The sequence below is a fragment of the Medicago sativa genome, chromosome 7, assembly GCF_051527215.1.
Source record: "Medicago sativa cultivar Bolivia chromosome 7, Bolivia_mono, whole genome shotgun sequence".
Classification (NCBI taxonomy): Eukaryota; Viridiplantae; Streptophyta; class Magnoliopsida; order Fabales; family Fabaceae; genus Medicago; species Medicago sativa.
The window spans coordinates 85,218,211-85,233,415 of NC_140755.1; the positions used below are offsets into that span (position 1 = coordinate 85,218,211).

Consider the following 15,205-nt stretch of genomic DNA (forward strand, 5'->3'; position numbering starts at 1 on the left):
AGCATACACATGATTTGTTGAGAACATAATTTACGTGCAGCGGCTGCAAAGCTGTCTGATCTAATCTAAGCACATGTTGGATCGGTCACTTAGCTAGAACAAACAACTCTGCAGTGGCTACACATAGAAAATTCAAACTGATTTGTCATGTATTTACGTATAATTTTTCATTCATCGATGCATGTCGAGCGAGATGACAAATGTTGCTACACATGTATCCAAGGCATACTACAGTTGTCCACTCGAAGTACTCTAATTGAAGTGAAAGAAAAACAGGCATTTGATTCAATCAATATCAACATATGAAATTTTGACTACTTTTAAGATGTTGATTTCATTGACGTGGCAAGGAGAAGACACCGTTCTTTTTCTCCATCTTTTGTGATAAAACCTTTATGATGAAAAAAACATAAAGGACTCCCACTAAAAAGTATATAATACTACAAAATCATACACATAATTTTGTATCTTTCAAAAACAACCAAATTAACAAAAAGCTCTCACACACCACTTTTTATCCTTGCACTACACACTAGCTTCATTATGTCCAAGCAATGGAAAATGTTCTAAAAATGAATCACAAAAATCCTTCTATACTTGTCACTAGTCCTTGTAGTAAGACCAACTCCTTGTTTTACTTTGAGAGCATTTTATTGTATCTATCTTTCAAGTTGCTAAAACATATCCATTTGTGCAATAAAGTGGTTCTATTATTGAAACCCACTGAAGTCATATTTCTTCAAAAGTTTCTTGGTCAAAGAGATCATTCTCACTCTAAATGTTAAGTGTCACGTTGATATGGAGTCCTTACAATCAATATCATTCAACTATTAAAATATGTATCTTTATGGTCTTTCTTTGTCTAATTTAATACGAATCATTCACCATCTTTACATAATTTTATTGCAACTCTATAATGCATTAGCTTTATTAAATGTTTGAAAGCTAAGGCTTTTCTATTCATTGAGAGCGTTAGTTAATCAAAGTACGTGTAATTTTCGTGCATGTAACACCATAGAAGAAGATTGTTCAATCAAAGGCCTTTTGGGATGTACGTGTGGAAAAATATCAGCCAATTATATGTAGGTCATATAATTTGAAAGGATCAAAAGTAATAGTCACCCCTAGAATGCTCGATGAGATGATCATAGGTTTATCTTCGTTCGAATTGTATAATGTGAAACTTAAAAATACGTTACATATTATATAATTCGCACCGTACAATTATATATGTAGTGTTTAGCCACTTTCACTCACTTTTCATTTACAAAATTTAACCTAAAAATTTTCAAAAAAAAATATCCAAATTCAAATCTCCTCTCATTGTGTCAATTTTCAACTAAAATTGATTGAATCCTTTGAACTAGAGACGTTTCGCACAATTAAACAAGAGGTTAGTACATATTTTCTCAAATCCTTGTAGTTAGCACACATTTTTTGTCTGCGCTAGGCTCGTTCAAATTACCAGTGTCAAAAGTTTCAGGAAAGTGTGTTTAAACCCTATGGTTGAAGAGTTTGAGCAAACTGAAATTGTGTTGTCAATTTATGCAATGTTTGTCAATTTGAAGCATTGTTGTTGTTGAATTATGTTCTATCTTTAATACAAAAAAATATATATTATGTTTGTCAATTTGAAATGTTGTGGTGTAGACTTGAGACCTTGGAGTGTGCTCATTTCAAAGTACGAAGTTTGATTCTCATCGGTGTCTATTTCGGTGGGCTAGTTTAACTTCTTCAAACAAAAAATTGAAATGTTGTTGTCCACAATGCTATTCACATGCCCGTCGAAACTATGTCGCATAGTTCGGGAGTTATCTCTCGGACCAATGGGTTCGTAACTCCAGATCATCAATGAACAGAATTATGAGAAATGAAAGGGGCTGAAGAGCAATTGTCTTAGATCTCCACCATGATTTGAGCTTATTAGGCCTTTTTTCTAATATTTGCTTCACTTTAAAGTCTTCAATATCATATCTTCAACAATTCGATTAAAAAGTGATCATTATACTCTGCTAATTAACCAGCAATGGTTCAAAATCATCTTCCAGTTAGTTTTAACTTCAATCTTTCTCCTAATAGATCATGAGCAATGCTATATCTCTAGAAAAATAACATCAAGAATTCTTCAAGAATAAAGAGCGATCAATCACGGTGCACTATTTGTCACAATTCAAGGAGTTGTATTTGAAAAATAGGAAGTGAACAAATAAATCATGCAATTAAAACTTGATAGTTGTGTCTTGAAAAATTCTTGATGTTATTTTTCTAGAGAAATAGCATTTTCCATAGATTATACCATCGTTCAACATGCATGTATCCGAAAAAGATTTCCGAGAAATATCATTATGGCACCAAGAAATGCATATATATTATCTAAATCTTTGTTAGTGAAAATATGTTTAAAAGCTGACATTAGATGTGGATTTACTTTTTGCCATGATAAAAGTGCCGTTACGCAAATAGTTTTGATGAAATAGAATTCCATTTCCATTTATAAAAGGCAGTTTCTTTACTTCAATTGGATAAGAATGTGAAAACACGAGTTGTATGATATGATATGTACCAAAGGGATGACAGCCATGCTATATATTTCCACGAATACTGTTTTGTATATATTTATTTATTTCTTCTATATAACTTTTTTATCAATATTTTCTCTATAAAGCTACTACTAATAAATAGAGACAAAAAAGAAAAAGAACACGTGCACAGTTGAAATATTTATTATGGTAAGTGGCTTCCCAGGCTTTGAATGTCTATATCAATTTACACTGCCAAGAAGAAAAAAATATTTAGACAAAAAACACATTTGAAATTAGTCTCACACCTTTATCATATAAGAGAACTCCAATCCTAATTGGTGAATGTTACAAGCTATCAGCAATGTAAACTCCACAAAATTTCAATAATTTCTGGCACGTCTTTGAAATTTCTACCCAAGCTTAAATTCCTAATATGAATTGAACGTACAATAAACTTTGCTTTTTAGGCTACACAACCACTCATTGTTTATAATTATGCATCTTATCACCAACTTCATCATAATAGTTTCACTTTGATTAAGCATAATACTGAATGTTCTAGTAATATGATCAAATATTTACCTAATCTCCACCAAAGAAACTCCTAAAAAAGTAAATTGAAAAGCAAAAGAAATACATTTATAGTTAGTTCATTGACTAAACTCTCATATCAACAGGCCTGTGCTTTTCATTACACAACAAAAATGTCTGAATTGAGACATAACACCTGATATAACCTAGACTTTTCATAACTAGATGTGTACATGAAAATCTATTTAATGCCTAAAAATGCATACATGCAAGACTAAACCCCATTGCTTACAATGTCATCGTCAGTTTTCACCCTCCGGTAAAACAGAACATAGGCAGCGGCAGTATTAACATCGTCTTCACTTATGAGTGATATGTGGCTATCATCAAAATTGTACCACCTGTTTTCGTCTAAAAGCTGCAATTTCAAAAAAAAATGTCAAGCTGCAGTGTTGCTTAAAAGGAAGAACAAGAAGTCAAATAAACTTTCAAAGAATTAGTAATTTATCATTTTACCTTAATATGTGCAGTATAATGTCCACTACCCATACTACCATAATGATTTGTAAGGGCATAGAGTTCATACACTTGACGCCGAGAGTTGTTTTTGTTGGCTATGTAATTTGTTAAATCAAAATCATGAATGGGAAAGTTAACAAAAGTCTCGAGCTTATGCTTCATTGATCTGCTGTATGAGAACCTCTTTAAATGAATCACCAAAACCTCTGGGAGCCTCCATAAATCAAGCTTTTTGCTTGCTTGTCGTCTCTCTTTGCATTTAGGACAGTACCTATATCAGAACTTAAAACTTTAGCAATTGGCTTCAAGTATCATCCATTCAATCTAACATATATGTAAATGGGGAGATGATTTAATAACTATTACTGCAGTGAGTGGACATTTTTCCCTATTCATATGATTGTTTAGCAATATAAGAGCTTACAAGAAAAACATGTACAAGTTTGAAATGTAGAGTGACATCTGACAAGTACGTAAATTTCTTTATTCAAAGGTCAAAGTAGTATGAAGAGAATACTTCGCAAGATTCATAGAAAATTGCTTCAAAGATAGAACATTGGGAGTATGAATAAAGAATACGTACAAATAACCAACAATGTCTTGATCAACTCTTACAAAATAATGTTTTACCGATTCAAAAATTTTGAAGATTTTCTTACGGTACAGCAACTTTTTTGGTAAAAAGAGAATTAGATTAGTTATATCTTGTGTAAGTCATATCGATAGGATGACTCTAGTACAAGAATTGTGCAGTATTTGAGTTACTGGCGTTTCAAAACAGGTAGGCTGCAATAAAGGAGGAGCATATTAAGCAAAAACAATTCCAATACAAATGTGCACGAGAGAAGAGAAAGGAGAAACAAAGCATTAGTTAACTAGTCATGGCTATGGACAACCACTCTAACACACTCCTTTGAACACTCTTGACAATTTGTCCACGTCATCATTTTTTAAAACCCACTACTTGCTAACCGGCTATTCAGGTTTAACACCCGTTCTATTAATTCAAACTAAAACAAAAGTCACACCCTCATTGTCACAGAACCAACAGTTGTTTAAGTTTTCCATTCCCAGAAATTTCCCGTTTCATTCCAGTAAATTTCAATCAATAGATAATCATTTTTAAGATTGTTTCTCATATTCACTTTAAGCCAATACAGCGAAAATGGGTTTTCATATTTCTGACTTTCTGTTGCTAGTTTTGTTAAAAGCTATTATTTTTATTCTCTTCTGTTTTCTAAAAGTAGAAAACATATATTATAACATCTTCTAAACCTGCAAAATTCACTTTGGATGCTACACGGAAAAGAAAAAAAAAGAAAAAAAAAACAGTTGGAATGAAAAGGACCAATTTTCATAGAACAATCCATTGTGGAGGGGAAAAAAGCGGTGGGTGGATGTCTGTGGAGCAATTGATGGGAGAGGTTGAGGGACAGTGGTGGCGGTGTTAACTTGCAGTATGATAGAGATAACGAGATGACAGTAAAAGGGCAAAAAGGCTGAACCAGTAGCAAAGTACACAGTCTAAGAAAGTGGCGTGGCCCTATAATTGAGTGTTCAAGAGAGTGTCCGAGCGTTTGGCGCTAGCATGTCTTTTAAGTCCTCGGGTTTTACCAAAATGGGCAAGAGCGTATTTTAATGTTTTCATTCATAATGGATTTCAAATTAAACTGAGTCCATCTTAAAAAATCTTGAGATGTTAATAGTTTTATTGTGATTAAGGTCTCTTATATGATGTTTTGTTAATGAATCTATTTTACAAAATCTTGAAAATCCTGAAGACCAACCATTCCATAGTTAATGTAAAGCATCTAGATCAAATCATCAAAACTGATCTAATATCAAATTAATTTTACAGCTCCATAGCTGACCATGTAAAGGACGGTGTAACCACACATTAGCTCATTCAATGTTGTGGATGAACACAATCTTCTATTACTCTCAATGTACTACAAACAAATATTCAAACAAGAAGCGTGATACTAGTCACAAGTTCTGTGAGATTCTTATTGTACAAACTAAATATTTTAGGAAAGATGCAATCGAAATAATTTAAACAGGTCATAAAGACATCAAGCTAACAATTATTAATGTATATTCCATTTGATTGTTTGGTAAGCATGAGAAAGAAACAAGGAAATCGTGGCATATATGGGACAGATGAGAGAGGATTAACTAACCACATATCTTCAGGCACCAAAGGTTCTTCACGCAGAAAAGCTTCCAAACAAGTGTACAAAGAGAGAGGTTCAGTACGAGCTTTCTTGGTTACAGGCCCGTATTTCAAAACTTCTGGCAAAGTCTCAAGTGGACGAGTATCATACTTTTCCAGAAGCTTCTGAGACCAATCAATATACACTAGAACTCTTGCTGATGACGGTGACAGTTTAACTACTTTCTCCTCTCCCATTGAAAGATCAATGCAAGCATTGTTATCATCTACCAATAGTAGAGGTAATGTCGGTAGGTGTGTCGCCTTTGAAACGGTATCATCCTTATTTATTGAATTTGAAACCACGTTGGTTTCAGCAAAAGCAGCTTGTTGTGCATTGTCACCTTTCAACAGAAGAGGAGACAGTATACGATTAACCATTACTTGTATGTCACCTCTTGTGATTTTATCATCAGATGAGATCAATGAAACAATAGGTGTTCCATATGGTTTCCATCCTGAAATGGTATGCGAGTCACTACTCTGCTCTCTGCGGCGATGTATCAACTGGAGGTACTTAGTGTTTTTGTCCATCTTTGTAATCTTGTAAGCGGCAAGGCGGTCATCATCTTTAATTGAGGACAACAATTGAAGAGGATCTTCAAAATATCTATGGATCAAATGGTTTCGTATCTGTGAATAGCACATCAATATAACACATCCAATTAGAATAAAGTACTAAATGCAATTCCAATACATATGTTTAACTTTATTCTAGTATCGTACACACCTCCACAAGCACTATCCTCTCGTTATGCTTCAATGAGCAAGAATTGCCTAGTGCTTGTATAAGATCTCTGCATCGTCCCTGCTTGGGCACAGTTACTGTACACGGAGAAGGCAGGGTAATACTGTCGCAACTAAAAACAGTCACTGTCATGGTCCTATTGGTGGTGGACTGGAGAGGTAGGGAAAGGTACATGAAAGGATCAAATGTGACAGAGACTTTGTTGCAAACTGGACATACCAAAGTCGACTTGTATTGTCCCTGTAAAATGAAACAAACCTGAGCTGGTGTACTTGATTAGGAACATATATAAAATGAAAATAGATATCACAATTTCTATCGATAATCAAGAGGCCAAAGTTTAAATCATGAACAAATTGTGGTATTGAGCATTTACGAAAATGGTTAATGGGATATAGGATTGAGTGGCAAAAGAAAATTAGTATGCAGGATTTAGAGACTAGGCCAAAACAATATTCAGACGGCCATATCCAAGTATCGTGACCAAGGCTCAATTGAAGCATACTAATGTAAAAACCAATACATTATGGAAACCTACATTAATAAGGGAAAGAGCGATGACGACTCAAGACATATTCACTTGACTCACCTGGCACACATCAACAATTATGGAATCATTACGAGCAATATGATTTGCCCAATATTCATCAGCCACTTCTTCATCAGGTCGGCCATCAGCATCTCGAGACTTTATATATGGTTTGTGCTTTACACGATTTAAGTCTTCATGGAGACCATCCAGCAGAAATGCTAAGAGCTCCTGATAAAATAATAAACAAATGCTACCACAGACAGGCTACATCATGGAAGTTGAAGAGGGTAAACAAATTCGCTAGAGAAGCAAACCTGAGAATCGTGTTGGTTGTGCCCACTGAACTGAGGTGCAAAACGAGCAAGCTTTGCTTTAAAAGGGCGAGGAGCAATTGGTGTTCGCCCAGGTGCCCATAGTTTTCGAAGCAACTCGCCAAATGCTAGGGCTAGTTCACCCTGCATAGTTGAAATTTCATGTAAACTCAATAATTTGCAGTTATAACAGTTAACTTATACAAAAACAGCAACAACCAAAAAACCTTCTCCCACTGGATGGGATTGGCCACATAAACCGAACAGTCATAATATCCAATTGTAACATGTCCATACATAATCATTTAAATCTAAGTCCTTCTTAATGATTTGCTCATTGTTCTTTTGGTCCTTAAATTTAAATATTGACTACCTTTCATAATCTACTTTCCTTACTAGGGTCCGGGCTTCTACAAGTCTTCTCCACTACACATGCCAAAACCACCTAAGGCAAAGATGATACCATATTTTCCATAATAGATGCCACCCCAACTTTTTTTCCTAATGCAATCATTCCTAATCTTATCTTTTATCTTGTTGCCACTCATTTATTCTAGTATTCTTATCTTAATAAAATTGAGTTTAGAGTTTGTGGTAAAATTTTCCCAGCTTGACTGGTAACATGGAAGGGATCTCTCAGCTTATAGTGATGCTTTTCAGTTTTCTTTTCGTATTTTTTCCGAAAAGAGTGGTACTTAATTGCAGTTTTAATATTTATACGAAAGTTTTCTACTGCCCCACCTTTTACACTCTAACCATGACAGATTATACATAGGGTTGACTAAAGAAACATTGTCCAACCAAACCAAGTCATTGAAGAATGGATACAACAAACACAAAGCACAAAAAGTTAAATCTTATTGCTCGCATTCAAGCAATATATAAACAATGATCTTCTTGTAACTAAAATAATACCTCACAATCACAAATGCTACCAAGCTAAAAAAGACAAAATTTTCCAATGCAAATACTACGACAAACTACTATTTAAAAATTATTTTATTGGCAAATTAAATATAAACCAAGATATTAACTAAAAGAATAACAGAGCAATGGAATGAAAACGAGAGCATTTTCTTGCCATTTTTTGTTACGTTTCTTGTCATTTTAATGGCAGAGCAAAGACATTAAAAACAAACACTCAAGACCTTAGATTAAATTTTAGGTTTAACTGAACATTGCGACATCGTAGTTTAGAAGAAAAAAATGTCTCCCCTTGATTTCAATACGAATAATCAGGACGACCTTGTTTCAATGTTGTCAATCGCGTATTGCGGAAAATATCTGATTGCTAAAATTCCGCTACGCAATAGTACTATAGCACCACTACAGCGGCTATTTGACAATATTTCATACTAAACACCGTATTATGAAACAATAGCGGTTGTTAATTACTGTATTTAACAACACTGCTTTGTTCAAACTGAAATCAATTGGAAGGATCGAAAGTAAAATCAAGCCTTGTTCAAAATAAAAGCATCATTAAACCTAAAGCTTAAATTTTTGGATAGTTGATTCATGAAATAACAATAACATCATAGTTTCTACGACCAAGTGGTCTAAATTTTGATCATCGGAAACCCCATACTTCTAAATAATAAGTAGAAATAAAGCATAGGTGAGTGCATGTGGCCCAATAAATTATAAATGGTTCAAATCCAAAAGTTGGACACAAAAGCATTCATCTGGCTTCACTCTAAAGCCTAAGCTGTTGCAATAGTTGTTTCACAAAATGCCTAATAATACTATATACCGTGTTTTAATGAATTCTAGAAATGCTCTTTAATCTCCACGCCAAGTTCTTACCATATAGTTTAGCCCACATAAAGAATATTGAGAGAAAAGGAAACAAGTTACTGCTTTTTAAGTGATACTTACAACCATGCCGAGTGGATTTTGAAAATTTATCTCTTGATGATAGTCCTCCCTAAAGTACCTAGCGAACTCTGGTGTATGAACAAGGCACTGTATTGCACTATTCATGAAACAAGTATTGCCAAGATTTAGCAACCCAATGAGACCACCGAATGAACCTCTTGTGGTGACACCAAGAGTCCCATAAGGGTTTTCTGAATCTCTGACAGGAGAATTTAGTTTCTGAGATGAATGATATTCGACATTGTTGCCTCTAGATGCACCCTTGCTAGTAGACAGGCCACCAGCAGTTGATACGCTTGATTTTGTAGGCTCCACAAGAACGGAATTCGCTTCCCTATGTACTGATCCATTTTCTTGAGCAGAACTTGTATTGTTTACGACCTCAACAAGAATCTGTATGAATGTTGTCATTAATCTAAAGGAAAACAAGGGTACTAAAATGTCAAATGAAAGTAACAGCAATAGGAAAACTCCTAGATAAAATATGGTGAACACTCACGTCTTGGTCCATTTGTAGATTGACATCATCTAGAGTTTTGTCCATGTCATTCATCAAGACATGCTTCCGATGGCCATAGTAATCCCAAATGCGCACCTACAACATATGTATCTATCTTTTATGAACACTGAATAAAACAGAAAAACTTTTTAATAGAATTGGGCCATATATGTAGTTTATGTTTTCATTTTCACTTTTTATTGCAAAAATGTCACACATTACTTTCACTTTATTCCCTTATCCATATTTGCATAGGAAACACTAAAAATAATTGGTTGTTATTTTCATTTTTCTCCCATATATAAATCTTTGAAAACAAAACATAATGCGAACAATATGTTGTTTGTGTAATAAAATATGAAAATAGGAAAACAGAGAATGGAAAGAGAAACCAAACAAGCCCTAAAATTTCTAGAAGGAATGAGAAGTCATTACTTGGTCCAACAGAAGATCGAATATTTCACAAGCTCTTTTGTGTAGCTGTCCAATGGTTTCCTGCCCAAATGTCTCAACTATAAGGTAGATATAGCATTTACAAATTGAATAAAAATTGCAAAGGAAAGGCAACAGATTTTAAAGATCCATTCATCACGAATCATTACTTTCTCTCGTATATTACCTTCTTGCTTATTCTTATAGTAGATCGAACATTTCTTGGTAACACAAGTAATTGAAGTCGTAAAGGATACACCTCTACTGCAAATTCTGTCTGGGAAAGACCTGAACTAATAACTTTCCTCTCCAACGTAGGTCCACCACCATACCTAGTTGAGATGGAAAGAAAAATGTCAAGCAGCTAATATTAAAGACCAGTTACAGGTTAAGTCAAATACAAGTTTGTACCAGTTCAAATATTTCTTACTAAAACTGAGAAAATCAAAAGGAAAACCAAAAAGCAATCTCACCATTTAAATAATTGGTCCCAAACCTCTCGAGGAAGTAATACATAGTCACGCCCTTCTAAAAGTGTATCATGAATTTCAATACCTGTACTAGAGTCCTCTGATCCAGTATTATCAATCAAATCATAATTATCAATACCAGCTGGCCTCTTTATAGCACTTGAACTGACCAAATCGCTATGTTCAGGAAAGGAAGATCCATCATAAGAAGGGTTTGCCTGGTCTTGGTTCACGTATTCGATCCAATGTTGCCACCATCTGCATTGAAACAAATAGAAAAAAGTTTATTATTATCCAGAGTAATTACATATTGTGTGACACCATTCAAACTAGACCAACCAATCAGTCTCTAGCCACCAAACAATGATAAGAGAATGAAGTATGTCTGCATTGTATTTCAAGATGTAGCTGGGTTACGGTTAATGATAAAAAAAATATCTGTTTCTCTTTGAAGTCTTTGTCAACAGTATCAAGCAAGGGGGCAATTATCTTACACACACAATCTTTTTTCTGCAAGTGTTTATAGGCAAATCTACTCTAGAAACAGAAGTTCAAATTTAATTGGTTTTAAAGAGTCAAGAAGCTCCTTTCATTTGGAATAATTTGTTTGTCACAAAGTGTGCTAATTCTTTAGACGATGCTGCTTAGGTTCTGAGCAAGTGGTACAAGAATTGAAAATAAATCAGAATAAAGTGAGAAAATAAAATCAAGGCTCCCTGCAGTGTTGAAAACAATAATTAAAGTGAAGCAGAAGAAAGATTATGGTGGTGTTTGGGTTGAATCTGATATGGTGTTAGTGCTAGGATATCGCGGAGGGATTTTAACAGCAGTAAAAGGGGGCGGTGCAAGAGTATCACAAATATTGATTGAGTTTTGGAAATGCAGTACACATGAATTTGACCAAAATATAGGGAGGCATAAATAGCAGTAGTGTACCAATTGTAGGTTGATCAGGAACCGAGGGTAAGGGTACTTAGACATTCAGTGCATTAATAGCAAAATGGACAAACAATATTGTAACAGCAGCATTCACTGCAAGTGTTGGTCATAAAATGGAATGATGACAGAAGCAGCAGCAAAATTTTGGTTCTCGTGTCGCGACAGCTTGAAGTTGCAAGAGTTATACGTGTCACAGATATGTATGAGATTTCTCTTTGGTGATTACGTGTTGCTGCAGTTTGGGTATTTGGTGCTTTTGGTAAACGGTTTCAACAGCTTGAATAGTTAGTCCGATTCATACTGATACTAGCTTCTGTGCTTTGTTTTTTGCTGCAGCAACTCAACATTTCATGTGATGCAATTATGATGGGATTAGGGTCAAGGGGCACTTTCTACTGTCAGAAGGAGTTACCCATGTTTCTTTACATATTATATTTACGTTGAACTTTAATAATGGTTGTTGATTTTGGGGTACTCAAAGTGGGTGGGATGGTATTAGGTAGATGTGGAGTTGTTGCTGTTGTAACTATGCAGTACATTATGATGTAACTAAGCCCTAATACTATTTCCAAAAAAAAAACTTAAGCAGCGTCTCATGATCTGGTATATAGGTTCCGTTAAGCGTATGAGGGTAATACTGAGTGGCAAAGAGCAACATTTAACCTTTTTGTAGTATACCTAAAAGTCATCCCAATACTAGAACACAACAACCACCGTCCTCAACCCCTAGGGGTTGGCCTGGTGGTGAAGGTTTGGGACCTAGGAGTGTGCACCTCTCTAGGTCTCAGATTTGAATCCCCAGGGTGCGAACAATTTGACCTGTCCATGCAAGGCTTTGCTCTGGCTTCAATTGGGCTCCCGCCCCGCTATTGGTCCCCCATTAGTCGGTCCTAGGACTGGATACTGAGTTTCCAAAAAAAATAAAAACATTCTTATCCCCCATGCACATGTGTGGGGAACAAACACAAGCAAGTTAAACAACTGAATAAAAACATCAACTCTGAATTAAAGTAGTTCAGACAAAGTGTAAGTCAAGCCAACAAAGCAACCTAGGAAATTGGGATCTTGAAGCAGCACAATCTACAGCAAACAACTTATTCCTAACCCTGTACCTCCTAATTTCAGAATGCATAACATTATAGCTCAATAAACCTCCCCAAAAAAAAGTAATTTACAATATCGACTCATAGGATAATGATATTGCAGTGCCATGGTAAAAGGGTTCAGACAACACAGTAACACTATCATTGCACAGCTTTCTACAAAAACAACTGAACTGCATGCTAACTCTCTGTTAGAGAAAGGGCTGCAACAATTACTCCTGTGTAAAACAATATTGAATGAAATTTGATAAGAACCCACCAAAGACATGCCACAAAATCATTCCTCTCAAAACAAGGTTTTTTTTTTCTGGATCCGGTCCAAGGATCGTCTAATCCAAAGAACCAATCACACCGATCACTAGCCCCCCAATTCAAGCCAGAACAAATCCCTGCATGGACTAGCCCAACCAGGATTTGTTGGCACTTGGAGGATTCGAATTTGAAACCTAACGCAGGATTTGTTGGCACCTGGAGGATTCAAATTTGAGACCGAGAGGAGCACCCTCTTAGGTCTCAAGCCTATACCACCAAGCCGAATTTCTCAAAACAAGTGTTTGATGGTTATGTGCATTCATAATGAAGGCATAACCATCATTAAGTATTAAACTAAACTCACTAAGATTATTGCAATATTCATCTAGAACGCATCCACCATCTCCCAAACACTTAACCACAAATGAACACAAAAACAAAGCAAAAATCAAATTTTGGGGCAAAAATCAAAATCATAGCAAATTCTGGTCACAACCCATTTTCCCAATGAAACAAAACATTGTTAAAATATAATCAAAAACGAAAAAAGGTTTAAACTTTGGGTCTAATTTGGGTACCCAATTGCAAAAACATAATAAAAAAAATAAAAATCAGAGCAAATTCTGGTCACACCCCATTTTCCCAATGAAACAAAACATTGTTACAATCTAATCAAAAACTAAAAAAGTTCAAAACTTTGGGTCTAATTAGGTTACCCAAATAAAAAAAACAAAACAAACAAAAAAATTGAAGCAAAACAAAAACAAAAGGCGAAAAAACCTCTGAGTGATGATGAAAAAGGTGTCGCCTTCTTTGGGAGTAGCTTGAGCAGAAAGAGCAATGTCTCTGATCATGATTCTCTCTTCATCTGGAGTCAGTTCGGAGCTGTTGATGTAACACATCGACACTTCTGTCATGTTCTTCTCTCACCTCAAACCAATTTTCCTTTTTTAATGAAACAAAAAAAAAACAATGTTTTGTGTTTGAAGAAATTGGATTGGATTGGAATTTTGAGGAAAAGGAGAAAAAGATGAAGAAGAAATTTCCCTCTCTTCTCACTTCTAGAGTTCTCTCTCAGTTCCGCAGAGATGTAAATTGGGGGATTTTACTTTCTTTTTTTATTTACTAGGACTTTTTTTTGGGATAATAATGAAGTGGGTGGTTTTTTTTTTCTTTCACCGTGTGCATATTTAAGATCTCTCAAAGTAAATAAGTTGAATCATTTAGATGAGATGTTATATGTCTCTTCTAACTTAAGTAAGATTCTTAAATTTGGAAACAGTTTCTCATTTAAATTAGTATTTAGATTATTTTTCATATTTTGATTTTTTTAAAATTATATATCAAATGGACGGCAACTTCTAAAGGTTAATATTTTGTTTAAAAATAATACTTTTTCATGAAAAAAATTGTAACAAATCGACTCTAAGTATATGTGTGGTGAGCACCAAGTAGTAATTTTGGAGTTGTAAAATTGATTTTGACGTGATTGGTTGCTTTTGAATAGAATTGAGTTTTTTTTTTCGAATTGATTCTAACTTAAAGTTAGGATTTATAGCTTTGAAGTAAAATGTGAATTTGAATTATTTTGTGTACACCACTGTGTGTGTATATGTAACACCCCGTTTCCCAACATAAAAATTTCATTTAAAATCGAGTATTTTGATCACAACGGAATGTCACATACTTCATTTAAATCATAAAATGGATAATAATAATAATAATTATCCTTCAAATTCAACATCATAAAAAAATCTTAAACTATTGCGGCGGAAAATAGTTCAACATTTTAAAGTCTTGGCACGCGAGGCCTTATTGGAAAATCTCATAAATTAGTTCATAAAAGAGACACGTAAGGAATAGAAGTAAAAGCAAGCCCCCGTCCCGTTACGTATCGAACGCGATAAGTGCTAAAAAGTGTTATTTTCATGTTATATTTCATACACTTTTTGTTACTTGTTTTACAAGATATCGAAGGAAAAGCCGAGAAATAAGCGTTAAATGCCTTATTACGCTTTACTTATCATTACTCTATCCTTTTGTGCGGGAATTAGCCTCAAGACATTGATTTAAGATCAAAATCATGAAAAAGTACTATTTGGGCGAGAAGGCTGATCCGGGGAGAGAAGGAACTCGCACTCACACTCGCAAGCTGCCGAGTAGCGGATGCGAGCAACTCGCAATCGGCGAGCTCCCTTACTCGCAATTGCGAGTTAGGGCGGTTTGATCCCCTCGGTTATGACGTGACAACGTATCA

The 15,205-nt window shown here is 34.9% G+C and overlaps 1 protein-coding gene across 1 annotated transcript; it reads right to left on the reverse strand.

The window, feature by feature from the left end:
• Positions 1-3,139: 3,139 nt before the first annotated feature.
• Positions 3,140-14,040, reverse strand: UBP5 (ubiquitin-specific protease 5). The gene is made up of 12 exons (XM_085730659.1): positions 13,729-14,040; positions 10,658-10,912; positions 10,372-10,516; positions 10,188-10,247; positions 9,753-9,848; positions 9,254-9,646; positions 7,379-7,519; positions 7,122-7,292; positions 6,515-6,772; positions 5,753-6,417; positions 3,570-3,843; positions 3,140-3,471 (listed from the first exon to the last, which is right to left on the reverse strand). Exons 1-12 carry the CDS (start codon positions 13,863-13,865, stop codon positions 3,328-3,330), a joined length of 2,739 nt encoding a protein of 912 aa, XP_085586785.1. The 5' UTR covers positions 13,866-14,040; the 3' UTR covers positions 3,140-3,327.
• Between the last annotated feature and the right edge of the window lie 1,165 nt (positions 14,041-15,205).

Bases quoted from the DNA above. Each gene is read 5' to 3' on its own strand.
- UBP5 (XM_085730659.1), bottom strand. From the start codon at position 13,865: ATGACAGAAGTGTCGATGTGTTACATCAACAGCTCCGAACTGACTCCA. The intron at 10,913-13,728 runs GTTTTTTCGCCT...GTTTCAATGCAG, and splicing joins TTTTTCATCATCACTCAGAG to ATGGTGGCAACATTGGATCG. The intron at 9,849-10,187 runs GTAATGACTTCT...CATATGTTGTAG, and splicing joins TCGATCTTCTGTTGGACCAA to GTGCGCATTTGGGATTACTA.